This window comes from Lagenorhynchus albirostris, chromosome 15 (assembly GCF_949774975.1).
Source record: "Lagenorhynchus albirostris chromosome 15, mLagAlb1.1, whole genome shotgun sequence".
Classification (NCBI taxonomy): domain Eukaryota; kingdom Metazoa; phylum Chordata; class Mammalia; order Artiodactyla; family Delphinidae; genus Lagenorhynchus; species Lagenorhynchus albirostris.
In genome coordinates, this window is record NC_083109.1 from 24,211,089 (window position 1) to 24,228,902 (window position 17,814).

Below are 17,814 nucleotides of genomic sequence, written 5' to 3' on the forward strand. Positions count from 1 at the left end.
AATATAAGTCACAAAGTCATCTTACCTTCTGTTACCCAAGTTCTAGTTCATTTGTTGTTAGAAATCTCAGAATGCATTATCCCCTTCTAAAAATAGTATTCTAGATGGTATTTGGGTTTCCTGGCTCTGCCAAAGTCCAGAGAACTCAGAATGCAGCTGAACTCCAGGCCTGGCAACCTGGGTCACCATCTCCAATGCTGGGGGGAAACCACTCCTGGCTCCTTCTCTGGAGACCAGAGTCCACTTCTGCTGCAGCCCTACCTGCAGGACTCTCCCTCTCCCCCAACCAGAAGGCAAGGGGACTGGGCTTGGATATGAACTGGCTTAGAGTATGTGTGTGTGTGTGCATGTGCGTGTGTGTGTATGGTGGTTGTTGTTTAGTAACATTCATGGTTCAAATCCCAGTGTCACCTATTAGCTTTATATAATTTTGGAGACGTTACTTAACCTCTCTGAGACTTAGTTCCCTTATTTATTTATTAGGTACAGATAATAATAGTATCTTTCTCATAGGGTTAAATGATGAATCCACGTAAAGTATTTAAAACAGTGCTGAGCACACAGTCAGTGCTCAATAATTTTTTGGTTTATTTGTCTTCTAGAGTTTGTAATATTTTATCTCTTTACATTAAAAAGAAAAAAAATGATCAGAAGCAAAATGGCCAAAAACAAAGTCTGCAAGTTCTCTTTATACCCATTCCTCGTCCTGTTCTCCTCCCTCCCTTCCCAGAGGTAACCACTATTCTGTAGTTTGTGTGTCCTCAATAAATGTAGGGCACCCTTTCCATGGGGTTATGTTTGCAGGAAGACAACCCATTCACAGGTGTTCTACCCGTGCGCACTCTTTCCTCAATCAGGTGGTGAGCTACGCCCCATTCACACTCTTCCCCTCACTGGTCCCGAGTGCCTTGCTGGAGCAGGCCTATGCTGTACAAATGGACTTCAACCTGCTGGTGGATGCTGTCAGCCAGAACGCTGCCTTTCTGGAGCAAACTCTCTCCAGGTACAGGGCAGTGGGGCTTCGGGGGCTGTGAGGTGCTAGAACCAAGAGACTGGAAGACTGGGAAGTCATGAGCTATTACTCAGGCAGGTGACTTGGTGGGGTGGGGGACAGGTACTCCCCAGGAGAAACAAACATTTGTAGAATAGAAGTTAGGAGACCTGGCTTCTAACCCTGGCTCTACCACTTATTTATATGGCCTCAAGCAAGTTCCTTTCTTTCTCTGGGCCTCAATTTCTTCATCTGTAAAATGGGAGGTTGGCCTAAATCTAAGGTCCCTTCCAACACTGACATTCTGTGATTCTCTGACCCTTGACCCCCCTGCTTTGAAGACTGAAATTTCCATTTGTAATTAGGGAGAGTCAACCTAGTTTGAGAGAAAACAGAGGGCAGGAGGGGTTATGGGTTTAAAGTCAGATTTCCTACTTCTCTTAAGCAGTGACCCTTTCTTGTCACTTCAGGCCTCTTATCTCTGGGTGGGACGGGGTGCAGACTGGGCCACACCCAGTTCACGAGGATACAGAACCCCTGAAATGACTCACTCTATCCCCCCTCTCTGTCTCTTCTCCCTTGATCTTTTTTCCCCTTGAGGCCCTGGGGCAAGGGAAATTTCTTTATTTTAGAATTAAGTTAGAATTAAATATGTGTGTGTGTGTGTGTGTGTGTGTGTGTATGATTGCATGTCTCATTAATTTTTCAAAATCTTTTTTTAAAAAAAAATTTATTTATTTGGCTGCACTGGGTCTTCATTGCGGCATGCGGGATCCAGTTCCCCAACCAGAGATCAAACCCGGGCCCCCTGCATTGGGAGCTCGGAATCTCAACCGCTGGCCCACCAGTGAAGTCCCCACAAAATCTTTTAAAAATGTGCACATTGGTGTGAGGGTGAAAACGAGAAGGGTTCATAATGGTAAGAAGTTTGGAAACCTTGACTTGGAGCTAAAAACCCACTGAGTCCTGAATGTACAAACATTTCCACCACCTTTTCTTCAGATCTTTCTCGGGATGGGCCCAGCTTTTGTACCTGTGATTCTAGATTGTGGGAAAGATGAGCAGCCTGATTTACGACCTTTATCCTAAAGCTGCAGTTATGTGTAAGACCTTCCCTGCAGCCCATCTCTGCAACCCCTGTCTTCCCTATTACCCTCTCCTCTGAAATACACACAAACCCTAGCTTGTAAGGGTGAAAAGGCCCAGGGTCACATGAGCTAGAATAGCAGCCTAGGAGAGTCCCAGCTTAGGGACTCTCCTCTTCACCAAGGGCTGCGGAACCCCATGAGAGCTGAATGGGGAGAGAGGAACTTCAGGGCAGGCCTGAGCTACATGGGCTCAGTGGGGTCCCTGTAACAAGGTGAGCCTGAGAGTTAGGCTTGAGCAGGCATGCAGAGACCACCCTGAATCTTGAGAGGCAACAAGTTAGTTACCTGTGGGTGTTTCTTCCTAAGGCTCCAGAAAACCATACTGGCTGGGTCCTACCTCATGCCACATGTCACAGTAGCACACTGGGCCATGATGATGAGCTAGCAGAGACATGGTCCCCATCCTCATGTGGTTTATAGTCAAATAGGAGAGACAATACTAGTCATCACACAAATAAAATGGAAAATTACAACTGCAATCAGTGCTATAAAGGAGAGGTCCACAGTGCTATGAGAGCGCACACCAGGGGGATCTGACCCAGGTAGGGAAGGCTTCCTTGAGGAAATCACATCATATAAGGACTGGTTGAAGAAAAAAATTAGGATATTTAGCTTGAGTCAGAAAAACCTTTTGGGGCACAGGGCATAACTGCTGTCTTCTAATCTCTGAGTGCTGCCATGGAAGAGGTGGAAAAGACTTGTCCTGGGAGGTCCCAGAACATAGGGGAAGCTACGGAGAGTTAACGTTAGGTCAACTAGAAAGCTTACCAACTACACAATGGTCATATCGTATGCCAGTTTTGAATTCTTCTTGGGAGCACACACTATGTTCAATTCTGTACATGTAATATCTCATTTACTCTTCACTACAACCCTCTGTTATAAATATAATTATATTCCTCTTCATTTTACAGATAAGCAAACTGAAGCATAGAGGTGATATGATTGAGGTTGCCCAATAGTGAGTGGTAGAGCTGGGATTTGAACCCAAGCCATCTGGCTCTAAATCTGGGTTCTAAACCACTGTTCTCTACAGGGTTGGTGTGGATGTTCAATTTTGAGCCAGTAGACCCAGAGAGGATTCAGGAGACAATGGAAATCCTTGACCTTTAATGTTTGATGTAGCCTAGAAAATACTCTTTCCTCTTTCAGCACCATCAAAAGGGACAACTTTACTGCTCATCTCTTTGACATCCACAAGCAAGTCCTGAAAGAGGGCATTGCCCAGGTAACCATTCCCCACTTCTCCCCAGTCTGGGACCTGCCCCTCCCATCTCGTTCTCTCTTCTTTTTTTTAACCAGAAGAATTTGGCCTAGTCCCTGAGCTCATGGGAATCTGCCTCTCATTGGTCCCCACTGGGTTTATACATTAGTGGCCAATCCTGGAATGTCCCAAAGAATGATTCCACTGGGTTTGGGAGTGTTAGCTGGCACCTTTGCATAGAGTTCATGGTACCTGTCTGCTCTGTGGCTAGGCCCTCAGAGTCAGCCCCTGGGCAAATGTCCTCAGCCTTCAGTTTTCCCCACAGACGGTGTTCCTGGGCCTGAATCGCTCAGACTACATGTTCCAGCGCAACGCAGATGGCTCTGCAGCCCTGAAACAGATTGAAATCAACACCATCTCTGCCAGCTTTGGGGGCCTAGCCTCCCGGACCCCTGCTGTGCATCGGTGGGTCCCTTGGGCAATCCTGGGCACACTAGTGAGGTGTCAGCCTGATGAGCCTACAATCATAGGTGGGGGCAGGGATCTCCAATGCTGACTGTGCCTTCCTGGGCCTTGGGTCACGTGTTTCCACCTCGTAGCAGTTTCCACTTGTAATTAAGTCTTGGTGTGTCAGAAAAAGAAGGAACCTCAGGGTTCATCTGGTCCTGCCCCTTCATTGTACAAGTTAGTATTCCAGGCAGAAGGAACAGTATCTGTGAGGGTCCTGAGGTAAGAAAGAAGCCTGAAAGGAGGTCAGAATCCAAGGCAGAGAAGGAACAGGGGCTTCCCTTCTGAGCGCTGGACCCTAGCAACATCCACTTCTAGTCAGTAGTGACGCTCCAGGTTGCTGTGATTCCAGATGGTCTGTAGCTGGATTCCAGACAGTACCTGGGGCTCAGGTAAAGGGGTTTCAGTTCATTGGGAGGCTTGTGTGGAGTGGAAACACAGGGTCTCAGGGCTCCTCTGGGCATGTACACCAGGGGCCAGGCTTAGGGCAGCCCAACACATTCCAGCCTGAGGTGGATCCTACAAGAGCATGATGGTAGGATGCTTTTTAGTGCTCAGCTGACTCTCAAAGTGATGTTCCTATAATTGTCTATGAGTCACAGGCAGAAGGGTCTTCCAGGTCCATCCAGTTACTAAGTAGGCATCTCTCTTTCAACAGACATGTTTTCAATGTCCTGGGTAAGACCAAAGAAGCTGCCAAGATCCTCTCCAATAATCCCAGCAAGGGATTGGCCATGGGGATTGCCAAAGCCTGGGAACTCTACGGCTCAGCCAAGTAAGGGGAAGAGAAAGTGTCAGCAGAATCCTGCTTTAGATTCAGCATTCATGGATGCAGCAACTTCTTTGCCTGACATCATTAGGAAATCATGAGGGAATTTTTCTTGAAATAGAAGCTTACACTTTGAAGTACCAAAATTATTTTAATGGAGTTTTGGGCTTCCTTCTTAAATAAGAGATGCTGATAATAATTTAATCTTTTCTCATTGGCTACAGGTGATGGTTATGACAGTCAGTGATTGCATCTTGATGTAATGCAGGGGTGCTACCTGGAGTGAGAGAGGCATGTGAGGTTGTTTGCCTGCACTAATGGCCCCAGTTATTAGGCTTTATGCTCTTATTCTTTTTTTCATAGTTTTTCTGTCTGTTTTCCTACTAACAGCTCTTCTTACTGCTGTCACTTTGCTTGAATTTAGAATCTCCACTGCCATCCTTATACCTCCTTTTTGATTTGTAGTTTGGGAAAGCAAATGATCTGTTATATTTGTGTCTAATGAGTGTGAGGGCCTTTTTGATGAGTAAATGCATAAACTTTGATTTAGGGATTTTATAGTATCTGTTCAGAGGCATTTTTTTGCTTCCTTCCTATTTCTCAACCATGTTCCAGTTGTGTAAAGATGCTAGATGTTCCAGATATGACTTCTGGATAAGTGAGCGGCCACTGTACTAACAGTTATTGCTATGTTACTATAGCATTAATAGTTTACCCTTAATGAGCATCTACTAGTGCCACACTTTGTGCTAAGCTCTTCACATACAGGATCTCATTGAATCCTAAATTCAAACACTCTGAGGTAGATATTATTCATCTCCCCCATTTTAAAGATGAGGAAACTGAGATTCAGAGAAGTGAAGTGCATTGTTCAAGGTCAAGTGGTGAGTTGGTGGTAGAGCCCAGAGTCCATCTCCCTCTAGAACCTGCATTCTTAATCACTTTATTGCCTCCAAGAGAGCCTCTCTGGGCTTATTAAGCCTCACTAAGACTCAAGAAAAGTCAGACTCTGAGCATTTGGAAGTCATCAGACAAATATTTTTTCAAGTAGAACTCTTGGCTAGGTTGTATTTTAAGAGTGAAGCCAGGAGATGGGTCACCTAGGGAACCTGCTGATAGACGAATGCTGCAGAGGGTTTCTCTAGCCAGGCTGTGAATAACATGGAGAGAAAAGACTTGTGTGCTCAGAATTAGGCACTGGTAGGTAGGAGCTATGGGGTCCCTGAGCCAGGAGTGGATTCCCTCATTTTGAGAGTCAAATAGGCACTTCTGCTGACCCAAATATGACCTTTGCTAAAGTCTGTTCTTTTCCCTGAACATCAGTTTCCGAACTTGTAAAACGGGGGTAATAATAATACCTAAAAGGGTGGTAGTAAGAATTAAATGAAATCATAGATTTGAAAAATGCTTTAAAAAATTCAGTGAGGGTCATTATATGATACTTTCAATAATAACGATAATGATAGTAATAATTACTACCATTTAAAGAGTTTTGTTTTACAGAAGAGCAAATGGAGGGCTCAGAGAGGTTGAATAACTTGCCCAAAGTCACACAGCTAGTAAGTTTAGAATTCACGTTTATCTGCCCCTAAAGCCTGTGTTCTCTCTACTACACTGTTCTTCTGAGAGGAATGGTCCCATAGTATAGACTGAAAAACTGAGGTGCGAGCATTTGTAGAGCAGATGAATTTTCATCAATTATCTCATACATTTTAAAAGAATTTTTAAAAATTAAGCCAGGAAAATGAATTATGATTTCAATTTAGACATTTTTTCAAACTCTTTCAAAGTATAGTGTCTGTGGTTAGAATGAGTAGGGATAAGAAAAGGGGATTCTTGATATAAAAGGTTGGGAACTATGATTTATTTAACACCCTTATCTTATACATGAGGAAATCAGGGCCCAAGGAAAGGAACTGACTTACCCAAGGGTATACCATAGATCACTGGCAAAGCCAGCACTGGGACTCTGGAGTCCTCATTCCCAGTCAGCATGCTACTGCTACTTCACCTTCCTTAGCTGATAACTTTCCTAGACCTGCTGTCAAGAGACTGCTCAGAATTAAAGGCAGGAGGAGGTAGAATATGTTTTCCGAGTCTGAGTCCGATTATTTGGCAGGAGGCTTCATTAACCAGAGCATGCAGTTCCACTTTAACCTACAGCCTCTCCTCCACCTTTCCTTGGAGGTAGGCCAGCCTGGGCCAAGTGCCACCTCCCACTCATGAGCAGAGCAGATCAGGCTACAAAGTAAAGAGCAAGGTCATTGGCCCTCGGGACTCTCAGGGCAAGATGGCTTGTGAGATTTCAGGCAGGCCAGGAGAAGGGGCATACTAGGACCTGTGTTTTAGCTAAGTGGAAAGGAGTCAGGCAGAGTGTAGTCCAAGAGGTTCAGCTGAGGGAGGGAGAAGCAAAGATAGACAAGAGGCCAAGTATGGGAGGTCAGGAATCCACACTTAAAATCCTAAGCCAAGTCTGCCCACCCAAGAGCTCAGCAAGAAGCCTTGGGCACAGAGCAATACAGCTACAGCAAAAATGGAGTTTGGTACTGCTGAGCAGTGACACTAAGAGAGTCTGATGGGAGACACCTGGACCTGTTCTTGACAACTGAAAACAGCTTGGTCGGTAGCCAAACAGACAATTCTTTGACATTAGCATTTCCCTGAGTCCTCGAGCTCTTGCTCCTTTAAGAAACATGTGGATAAGCAGAAAGGAAGAGGCCAGGTAAGCCCCAGTGATCCCATTAATACGGTGGGACCAAACGTGGCCCTGTGTACCTCACAGAAATGTTGGGAGGCCCCAGGAGATAATGCCTTATTCATAGTTTTCTCTATAGTGTTTCTGTTGGATTCCATTGAGGATTCCATTGAGCTATTCTTTTTTTTTTTTCTTTTTGAAAGAATCACACACTCTTTTATTATATGATTCACAATCTAGCAATAGGGTCATTATCCCCTAACTCCCAGCATTGTTCTTTTACAAAATATTCTTCAGTACTCTCACTTCTTTATTCTTCCAGAAGAACTTGGAATCATTATGTTAAATTCTAAGAAAAAGTCCTCTTGGGTTTTTGAGATGGTTTTAAATCTAAATTTTAATTTGCACAGAAGATTGACATCATTACAATATTTCATCTACCTACTGGAGAAGGGGCAGAGACATGTCCATTTTTTCAAGTTTTCTATATTCAGGAAATAATGTGTTGTAGCCTCAGGTGTCTATGCCTGAGGCAGTCCTGAGTAGAGAGAATATCTACTCTTTCAGGGAAGCCGTGTTCTCATTCTCACTTCTGAGGGGGTGGGATGAAGGGAAGACAAGATTTGTAGCCACCTTGGGCCACCTGTGCTCTTTCCCCAGCGCTCGGGTGCTACTGATTGCCCAAGAGAAGGAAAGGAATATATTTGACCAGCGTGCCATAGAGAATGAGCTACTGGCCAGGTAAGTAAAGGAGGGGAGACCTCCAGGTGTAGCCCCAGGAGTGGGGAGAGCCACTCAGAACAGAGCATCCACTCTGAGCCTTGCCCATCTTTCCCAGGAATATCCATGTAATCCGGCGAAAGTTTGAAGATGTCTCTGAAAAGGGGTCTCTAGACCAGGACCGAAGACTGTTTATGTAAGTGTCCAGGGAGCATTCCCCAAGGATCCAATAGAGGGCTGATTTAGGAAACTCATCCTGCTGCCCACTTCCCCTAAATAATCCTTTCTTCTGGGAGATGTGATGGCTTGCTTCCTTCTCTCTGAACTTTAGGGTGAACTCTGAAAGTATCCCACCATCCCAGGAAATTTTGGACATGCCAAGTTCTGCTTCTAACGGGTTGTATCAGAACTATTGACATTCTGGATAACCTTGGTTTTCATATGCCTCTGGGCTCCCAAAAGTTTTCTTGCCCTTCTTGGCTAGTCAAGTCAGACCTGGGCAGTTGGGTTGGGCAGTCAAGGAGGAAGAGGAGTAGCCAGCTCATTCTTTGATTGGTCTGGGAGTTGCTCTCTGAGGTCTCATGCAAGACCTCAAAGGGCCTGGATTTGTGTTCCAAGCCAGGTCCTGTGCTTCCCTTCAGGGGCCACCACCAAGTGACTTCAGTATCACATATTTGGGTAGCATTGCTTACAGCACACATATTTAGACCTGGAAATGTGTGATTCTTAAAATTAAGAACCTCCTGGCGTTTCACAATACCACTTACTATTTTCAAAGTGTGCTTCTATCTTAACAAAACAAAGTCATTAATTTACTTTCCAGATAAATCAAACAATATCAAATAAATCAAAGAAAAGGGGAAGAAGTTCAAAAAGACAGTATGTGGCTTAACTAGATTCATATTTTGCATCTCCCCACCCTCACCCCCACCATTTAAAAAAATCAGCTACTTTAAGCAGTGTAAATACAAGTGTGTTTTGCTAGCAGTATGATTATATATAGCAATATGATTCTGCTGCTCAGTAATTTTGAGCCCACTTTTTAAAAATTTACCTAATTTGATTCTGGTTGCCTTTGGCCTTACTAGAATGACTCTAGATCTGGAATATTAGAAGGCATTCCCCACTGCATACCTCCATTTTTTAGTGGAAGCATTGATGGTGTGTGGGTGTCTACTTTCATACTTCCAATGAATCCCTGTTCAGGCTACCCCTGTGCACTGACTTTCAAAGAAAGAAGCCAAATGCATTTTGATGCACCCTGAAATAGATTGAACCACTGAATACATCAGTTTTATTTTATTTTTTATCTCTTATAAATTTATTTATTTATTTTTGGTTGTGTTGGGTCTTCGTTGCTGCATGCAGGCTTTCTCTAGTTGGGACGAGCGGGGGCTACTCTTCGTTGCGGTGTGGGGGCTTCTCATTGTGGTGGCTTCTCTTGTTGCGGAGCACGGGCTCTAGGCACACGGGCTTCAGTAGTTGTGGCTCGTGGGCTCTAGAGTGCAGGCTCAGTAGTTGTGGCGCACAGGCTTAGTTGCTCCACGGCATGTGAGATCTTCCTGGACCAGCGCTCGAACCCATGTCCCCTGCATTGGCAGGCAGATTCTCAACCACTGTGCCACTAGGCAAGTCCCTGAACACATCAGTTTTAATTTAACACACAGCTTTCTCCATCCTGTGTTCTAGGGACGACCAGGAAGTTGCTGTGGTTTACTTCCGGGATGGCTACATGCCAAGTCATTACAGTCTACAGGTTGGTACTTTCTGTTAGACCATTCTTTGCCTCTGGGACCTACCATCGTTCTTCAGAGATTCAGCTCAGGTGTCACAACAACCTAGGTTATTTCCTGAGCTCTGGCTTCAGTTCTTCCTGAGGGAACTTGCTGCTGGAACTTCCTGTCCTCCCACAAGCTTTTTGCTACCTCTCACTCTCTACACACAATCTTCTAGAATCCGAATCCTCAGGAAACCACAATGCACCAGCCATTCACACTGTTTTGCTGGTAAATGTGTAACAATCTTTCTGTGCAGACAAGCCCCTATTTGTAGCATTTTCTGATTTCTAGGTTGTAAATACTCCCATCCTGGTCAGTTTCAAAGCTACCCATCTTAACATCTCTGAACAGAGCTGGGAAGAGATGGATTCAGTCAGCTCTCACTAGCCAATGCAAACCAGTGCCACTACACCACTGACCATTTCCTTCTTGCCAACTCTTACTTCTCTTTTATCTGCATCAGAAAGTTTTGATCTGCTGTCCATTCATGTTAATGACAGTAATGATAATATCACCTTAGCTTGCTATCCTACCAGGTAGTTTCAAAATTACATTCCACATCCACTATTTCATTTAATCCTTATAACCACTCTGTGAGGTGTGTAATTATCCCCATTATATAGATGGAGAAACTAAGGTTTGAGAGATGCAGGTGCTTATCTAAGGTCCCACAGAGAGCTCCCAAACTTTCTGACTCTCAGTCCAGTGGCTTTCCTAGTATATCATTCTCCTCCCCCTGCCCCTAATCCACAGCATGGAGAAGCTAAGAAGCCCTGCTTTCAGTTGGGAGAAGGTAAAGGAGAAAATAAGTTAGAAAATACCATAAGCAGTAGTCTAGGGGTCATGAGCATTTGGCTCTGCCTCTGTGTGACCAGGGGCAGGTTCCTGACCCTTTCTGGGCTCAGTTTCTGTAAGGTGAGGAACTACACTAGAAAACTGAGGGAGCTCCTTCCAGATTGATAATTCTTTGAATGTAAGATCCTCCCTAAGGCCCAGCTGTATAGGGATCTGCCTCTTGTCTCCTTTTCAACCTCATTGCATGCCATCCCTCCACCTCACTCCCACCTTGCAGCCCCACAGGTTTGTCAATCCCACTGTCTATTGGGAAAATGTCCTGGTTCCAGGACAAGGGGTTTGGGAAAAAGGGGTCCAAAGAAAACTTTATTGAGTTAACAAGGAGGGAAATTAGTGCATAAGGGGGAGAACATTTTTAGGGAACTGAGAAACTCAGACCAGTTTTAGACATGGAGGTGAATCTGCTAGGCTTAGTGAATTGCCAGGTGACCATGAGCAAGGCCCTGCTCATCTCTGAGTTTTGCTTTCCCTACTTTCCACAATGGGGTACTTTTCTGGGTTTTTCTCTGATATTCAGGGTACCTTTAACTCTACCCAGAACACTAGCCTAGTTGTTAGGTGGCTGGGGTTATTGGTGAAGACCAGGCAGAGATGCTGCAGGTGGACTGACTACATCAAAGAAAGGACAGCATGCGTGGGGGGTGAGAGTGGGATGGGGGGGGTGGTGTTCTTCAGGCCATAGCCCTGATCCTGCTGTGGGCAGTTTGATGTGGTCTGGAGTCAAGGACAGACTGTCCCTCTAGTGCCTGAGAATGGGGACTAGAGCTGGGAGGCATGATCCTCTGCTGTTTTCCTGCCTCTCACACCCTAAACTCCTGGCCCACCAGACTACTCATCCTGCGATTACTCACCAGCAGACCTTCGCTCATATTATTTTGTTAACCTTAATACCTCTTCCCTGTTGAGTCTCACCTGTCAGACTCTACCTGTCCACTCAATTTCACCTCATTAAACAACAATAACAAATATTTATTGAGCACCTACAAAGCTTCAGGCACTGTGTTAGACACTAGGGGTACAACAGGAAATAAGACAGACAAGGGTCCTTATGGAGCTCACAGTTTGGTCAGGGAGATGGTCATCAGAAAGTAAACAAAAGTAGAAAAAATGGTTTTTTCTAGCTGGGGGAAACTCTTTGAAACAACAGGGTGAAAACACAGAGAATTATGGGGAAACCCACATTAAATAGGGTGGTTTGAGAAGATGACTTTGAGCCAAGATTTAAGGATGAGAGGGATCCAGCCATCCATCAGAAAAGCCAAAATGACAAGAATTCCAGGCAGAGGGAAATGCAGCAAATGCAAAGGCCCTGAGGTGGAAATGGCATTTGTGTTTGAGGATTGACAAACCTGTGTGGCTGCAAGGTGGGAGTGAGGTGGAGGGATGGCATGGAATGAGGTTGAAAAGGAGACAAGAAGCAGATCCTTACAGGATCTTATAGGCCATGGTAAGGAGTTTGTATTTTATCTGTAGTACAGTAGGAAGCTGAGCTCATAAACAAGTGTCCCACCCCTTTCAAACCTCTTCATCAACTGTTCTACACCTTTTCACCTTTTGTCATTTTCCCTTTTAATTATAGTCATGTGTCATTGTGCTAGACCATAAGCTCCATAAGGGCAAGAATCCTGCATAATAGGAGGGGCCGTACCTGCCTCACAAGGATGTTGCAATGACCCTGGGAGATAATGAATGTGAGGATACCTGCTCATTAAAGGCCAGCCAAAGTAAAATAAAGTAGAATTCCTTTTGGTTTCTTCTCTCTGCAGAACTGGGGAGCACGGCTGCTGCTGGAGAGGTCATGTGCTGTGAAGTGCCCGGACATTGCCACGCAGCTGGCTGGGACTAAGAAGGTGCAACAGGAGCTGAGCAGATCAGGCATGCTGGAGGTGTTGCTCCCCGGCCAGCCTGAGGCCGTGGCCCGCCTCCGTGCCACCTTTGCTGGCCTCTACTCACTGGACATGGTGCGTGGACAGCCCGCTTCTCCCACCACAGGCCCCCTAGGTATCAGGGACCCAGAGCCCAATGTGTTGCAGAGGCTGGAACTGGCACTGGGCTGGACTTGGGTCAGTGATGCTCTGAGAAAACCCCTAGAGCCCTGGGAAGGAGGGCTGGAATCCATTGTAAGCTCCCACAGCAAAGGTGGAGATGGGGATGGTAACCAGGGGAAGGGGCTGAGGTAGACAGCAAGAATTGAGGAATATCTGTACCCATTTTCCAGACCTCCTGCTGCTCCTGAACTGTTGCCCAAGAAAGCTTGTTGTCACTGTACTCACTGCTACAGGGGGCTTGCTGGGGTCATATCCAGATAGTAGCATCCAGCCTAAAGGGGCTTATGGCTCTTCCTCCTCCTGCTCTTCCTCTGATGCTGCTCTACACAACCAGCAGGACCTTGGCTCCTGCCTCTTTGGCCCAAGACTGCTAGTGACTGCTTTCTTGCCTCCTGCCAGGGTGAAGAAGGGGACCAGGCTATCACTGAGGCCATTGCTGCCCCTAGCTGCTTCGTGCTAAAGCCCCAGAGAGAGGGTGGAGGTAGGTGGTTCCCCCTTTGCAGGGCTGCTCAGTGAAAGGGGGCCAGCAGGCTGTTACCAGTGCTGATCTGCACTTGCTATGGGCATGGTCCCAGGCTCTGGGGGATACAAGAGGAACTGACACATGTCCCCACCTTGGACAGTGTCCCAGGAGACCCTTTGGTCAAGTGCAGTGGAGCACAAGGGAATGTGTGAGGCGAACGTGATAACCACTACACTGCAGAAATGCCCGTGCACAAGGGAATGTGATTAACCAGCACTGGAGGGTTTGGGCAAGTGTAGTCTGAGGTGCCTGAGGGTGAATTGTGGGGAAGCAGGATGGGGGCGTATCAGGAGGTTGGATATCTTCCTGCTTAATTTGAACTCCTTGAGGGCAGGGATCATGTCTGTCTCCTGACCCAGAGGAGATGGTTTTTGATCTTGGCCTTAAGGGTTAGGTACCAGTTTCCCAGGTGGAAAAGGGGGAAGAGTATTCCATACAGAAGAAGCAACCTCGGGCATAGGCACTGGTCCGTGAAAGTGTGATATGTTTGGAGATTAATGAGTAACTGGTCAGGCTGGAGTGCAGTGTGGGAGGTGAGAGAAGGCAGGGATTTGGGTTGGAAAAGATGGTTTGGGACCTTATTATAAAGGACGTTGAATATATGTAGGAAATTGGATTTTATCCTAAGGGTAGCGGGAAGCCATTAGAAAGTTTTAAGGAGGAAAGGGACACATGATTGATCTAGGATCCATGTTTCAGCCATGGTAGAGTGTGTCCTGGAATGTAGGGAGACACTGGTGGCAGAAAGACCATAGAGGAGACGGGTATAGTTGTCCAGAGAGCAATGTAGAAGGCTGGGCTAGGGCTTATGACAGTGTGGAGTACAAACTGAAGAGACATGTCCAAGTTCATGACAGGTAATGGAGAGAGAGGAGTTAAATGACTCAAGAATGCCTTTCACTTGATTGAGGGTAGGAAGTTCCAGGAAAAGCAGAGTCAGGCAGAAGTAATGAGTTCTGTTTGGACATGTTGAGTTTATTTTGGGAGCCCATGGGATATCTGTGATGTCTAGAGCAGGGAGCTTTAGTTAGAGATTTGAGAGTAAACAAGTTATAGGATATAGATGAAGCCTTGGAAGAGATCTCCCTGAAAAAAAAAGTATATACGTGGAGGAGAGAACAGGGTGAAGGACCGATTCCTTGGAAACCCCAATATTTAAGAGGGGCAGGAGCCAGTCAGGAAGGCTGAGAAGGAACAGCCATAAACAGATACGAAGAGAACCAGGGCAGGACGGTGTGGTGGAAGGTGTGTTCGCTTGTGTAAGAGCTCTCCTGTTAAGGTGACATTTCTTCCTTGGAAGCCAGGCCTGCCCCGGGTTCACTGAGCTGGTGTCAGGAACTAGGTTCCTGACTTGCCCACGTGGCCCTAGAAGTGGGAGCATAGGGTGGAGAAGGTGGGGAGAGGGTCCAGGGTGACTGCTTAGTGGAATTGCAGGTAACAACCTATACGGGGAAGAGATGGTACAGGCCCTGGAGCGGCTGAAGGACAGTGAGGAGAGAGCCTCCTACATCCTCATGGAGAAGATAGAACCTGAACCTTTTGGGAATTGTCTACTACGACCTGGCAGCCCTGCCCGAGTGGTCCAATGCATTTCAGAGCTGGGCATCTTCGGGGTCTATGTCAGGTGAGCCAAGCAGTGTGTTTCCTTATCTAGTAAATGAGGCCAAGGATCCAAGATCTGCCCACCTCACAAGGCTATCAAATGAAGCCCAGATGAGAAGTGCTTTGAAACTATAAAGGAAATTCCAAGTAGTATCAAGATGGGTGAGAAAATAACCCTGGACTGGGAAACCCCAGGGAAGGAAAGAATTTGGGTCCAGTCCCAGGCCACTGGGGATTCTGGGAAAAGGTGGGATGGGCCAGCTAGAGGATACTCAGTGGATTTGAAAAGCTGAGTGGCCCCTGGGTTTGGATTTGAGCACTAAAGAATCAGGAAGAGGAAGACTGGGGAATTTGTAAGGAACAGTTCCTGGTTCCTCATACCACTTCCTGCAAAATACTCACACCACGATCAGCGCAAGGAAGGAATTCCAGATCCTACCATGCTCCCCACCAGAGCCTGCCCTCTCTATTATCTTCCCCTCCAAGCACTCTCCTTACAGCATCTCTGCTGGCAATTTCCTCCCCAGCCCCCCACCCCACCCCCACCACAGCCATTTTGAGAGGTAGGAAGGAAATTTACAGCTACAGAACATGAAATGTGAGCCTGGCATCATGCTAAGTGCTGTTCCTGCTTTATTCATTCCTCGTGACCATCTTGCAAAGTGAGAGGTATTATCCCTATTTTAAACTGAGGAAATTGATATTTAGAAAGGCTGAGTAACTTGCTCAAAGACACAGAGCTAATAATATCCAAGCTAGGATGCAAACCCAAATCTGATTCAAAAATCCTAGCACTTTCTCAGGTGTAGTCAGTCACCCACGTACAGCTCAGCTGGGATGAATGAAGGTCTTGGGTTTGAGGGCTGAGTCCAGGTGATGGAGTTGTGTGTCTCCTGCTCCCATTTCTATAGGCAGAGAAAGACACTTGTGATGAACAAGCACGTGGGACATCTGCTTCGAACCAAAGCCATCGAGCATGCTGATGGTGGTGTGGCAGCAGGAGTGGCAGTCCTAGACAACCCATACCCTGTGTGAGGACACAGCGAGGCCTGCCCAGACTTTACTCGAAAGACCTTCTATCCTTTGTACTTATCATTCCTCTCCTAGCCCTCCTGAGGGGCTGCGCTCCCCTTACCTTGGGAAGGTTGTACTTATCATTCCTCTCCTAGCCCTCCTGAGGGGCTGTGCTCCCCTTACCTTGGGAAGGTTGATCTCTTCTAGAGATTTCCAGGGTCTTCATGGAAGGGTCAGCTGGGTACCTTCCCCACAGCTTTCCCATCTGAGAACCAGAAAAGCTGTGTTTCCCTTAGGTGCAATCTAGAGGCCCCTAAATCCTCAGGGTGTGGGTACAGCTGAAAAGAAACTGATCTGAGGTAAGGGACCATAACACTGCCACCCTCCTGTTAGCCCACTGTCAGCCTTTCCAGCAAGTTCCAGTGTCTGACTTGGGATAGGACTGAGGGGTAGGAGGAAAAGGGTAGAGGGGCACAGCCTTTTCCCACCTCTGCCTTAAATAAAACTACTTTGTTGATTCTGTGATTCCTTGGTTTGTACATTTAGGGGAGGGAGAAGCTATAATCCGAGTCGGGCCACTTCAGGTAGACTGGAGCAGGGGAAGTAACTTGGCTGTAATCAGAGTCTCCCTAGCTCCTGACCCTATGGATAGGACCCTGAAATTTCAATCCTTAGTCACTCACTAATGCTCCCACAGGATCATAGGGAAGAGAGAAGGTCTCTAGCAGGAGCGCAGGAGGGAAGGCAACCATGATGGGACATCACAGTTGTAATCCTGCTTCATTTGCTTTCCTGATTAGCTCAGGAGCTTGTCAAAGGGCCTAGAAGCCCTGCCTAGCTCTGCCTAAACCAAAAGTTCTAGAAGGTGAATATTGGGGTATTCCTGAGGAAAACCACTCCCCTTCCCCACACAAGTCATAACAGCTAGCAAGTACACAGCCTGTAAGATAACCAAGAAAGCAAGTCACCACCTTCTTGAGGTCACAGACTTTATTCCTACAACCACAGTGCTTGAGTACAACAGGCAAGAAAAGAGAGCTTCATCTGAGAGTCTCCCATGGGCAAGACTCTGTTCAGGGGAGGGTGGGAAAAGAGGACAAGAAAATCAAGCTCCTCTGGTCCTAGGAACATAACACATTTACTCCTGCTAAGACACAAATGATCTGAAAACCCTCTGGAAACTGAGCCTGCCTGCACAGCCTCTGGAACAAATGGCAGACAAGCCATCTAGCACAAAAGGGAATTCAGACCCATAACAGAAGCAGCAAAGTGTTTAAAAAATAATAATCAATTGTTCCAGGACTCACAAACAGGCATTTCTAAGGGCAAGTGCATGCCCAAAATAAGTACTGATGCTTCCTGAGAGAGCTGACATAGCATTACAGAGTTGCTTCCCTGCTTCAGTCTATGCCCTCACTTGCCCACTGAACACTTAACTTGGGTTTGAGATATGACCTTCAGGTCGCTGTTCTGGGCGCTAATGGCTCTTTGCAGTCTAGGGGCACAGCAGCCTGAGGTTGACCTGGGCCCTGTCCCATCTGCCTGGCAGTTGCAGGAAGTTGCCTGCACCCAGAGGCAAAGCTCGTCCTCAGTTCCAGACAGCTCGTCGGGGAGGTGGTGTGGGTCAGCACAGGCCCTGAGTACTCCTGGATGGGGGCAGGGAGGGTGGGCAAAACTTTGGAAAGCCAAGCAGGGGGAATCCTGGGTAATGGGCAGGGTCCTGTTCACTGGATGGTCAGGCAACGGTGGTTGAAGAGCTGGGTGATGACGGATGGGTCAGCCACGGTGGACACGTCCCCCAGGTCGTGGTCATTCTGAGCGATCTTCCGAAGCACCCGCCTCATGATTTTCCCTGGGGGACCACAGGCTTCTGGTTACCTGGTGACAACACTGACCCATTCCAGCCCTGCCGAACACTTCCATCCACACACACTCCACCACCACTGGGCCTTGGCAAATC

The 17,814-nt window shown here is 46.7% G+C and overlaps 2 protein-coding genes across 11 annotated transcripts in view; one reads left to right on the forward strand and one right to left on the reverse strand.

Annotated features, from left to right (window-relative positions):
• The window catches only part of GSS (glutathione synthetase), a 36,357-nt gene that overhangs the window by 16,717 nt on the left and 1,826 nt on the right, over positions 1–17,814 (forward strand). Inside the window, exons 3-14 of one of the 6 annotated variants that reach the window (XM_060124906.1) lie at positions 858–1,003; positions 3,292–3,367; positions 3,669–3,808; positions 4,509–4,625; positions 7,975–8,055; positions 8,153–8,230; positions 9,724–9,790; positions 12,434–12,628; positions 13,115–13,196; positions 14,673–14,862; positions 15,752–15,975; positions 16,038–16,371. In XM_060124906.1, the coding sequence (XP_059980889.1) occupies positions 858–1,003; positions 3,292–3,367; positions 3,669–3,808; positions 4,509–4,625; positions 7,975–8,055; positions 8,153–8,230; positions 9,724–9,790; positions 12,434–12,628; positions 13,115–13,196; positions 14,673–14,862; positions 15,752–15,875 (1,296 nt within the window). In that variant the 3' untranslated portion in view covers positions 15,876–15,975; positions 16,038–16,371. Of the gene's footprint in view, positions 1–857; positions 1,004–3,291; positions 3,368–3,668; positions 3,809–4,508; positions 4,626–7,974; positions 8,056–8,152; positions 8,231–9,723; positions 9,791–12,433; positions 12,629–13,114; positions 13,197–14,672; positions 14,863–14,892; positions 15,003–15,751; positions 15,976–16,037; positions 16,372–17,814 lie in introns of those variants that run through there. The other 5 variants (XM_060124908.1, XM_060124909.1, XM_060124911.1 and 2 more) reach the window with 5 other exon arrangements.
• Positions 16,826–17,814, reverse strand: part of ACSS2 (acyl-CoA synthetase short chain family member 2) — a 47,694-nt gene continuing 46,705 nt past the window's right edge. For 4 of the 5 annotated variants that reach the window (XM_060124901.1, XM_060124905.1, XM_060124902.1 and 1 more), the window contains one exon: positions 16,826–17,706. In XM_060124901.1, the coding sequence (XP_059980884.1) occupies positions 17,579–17,706 (128 nt within the window). In that variant the 3' untranslated portion in view covers positions 16,826–17,578. Of the gene's footprint in view, positions 17,733–17,814 lie in introns of all 5 variants that reach the window. The other variant, XM_060124904.1, reaches the window with a different exon arrangement.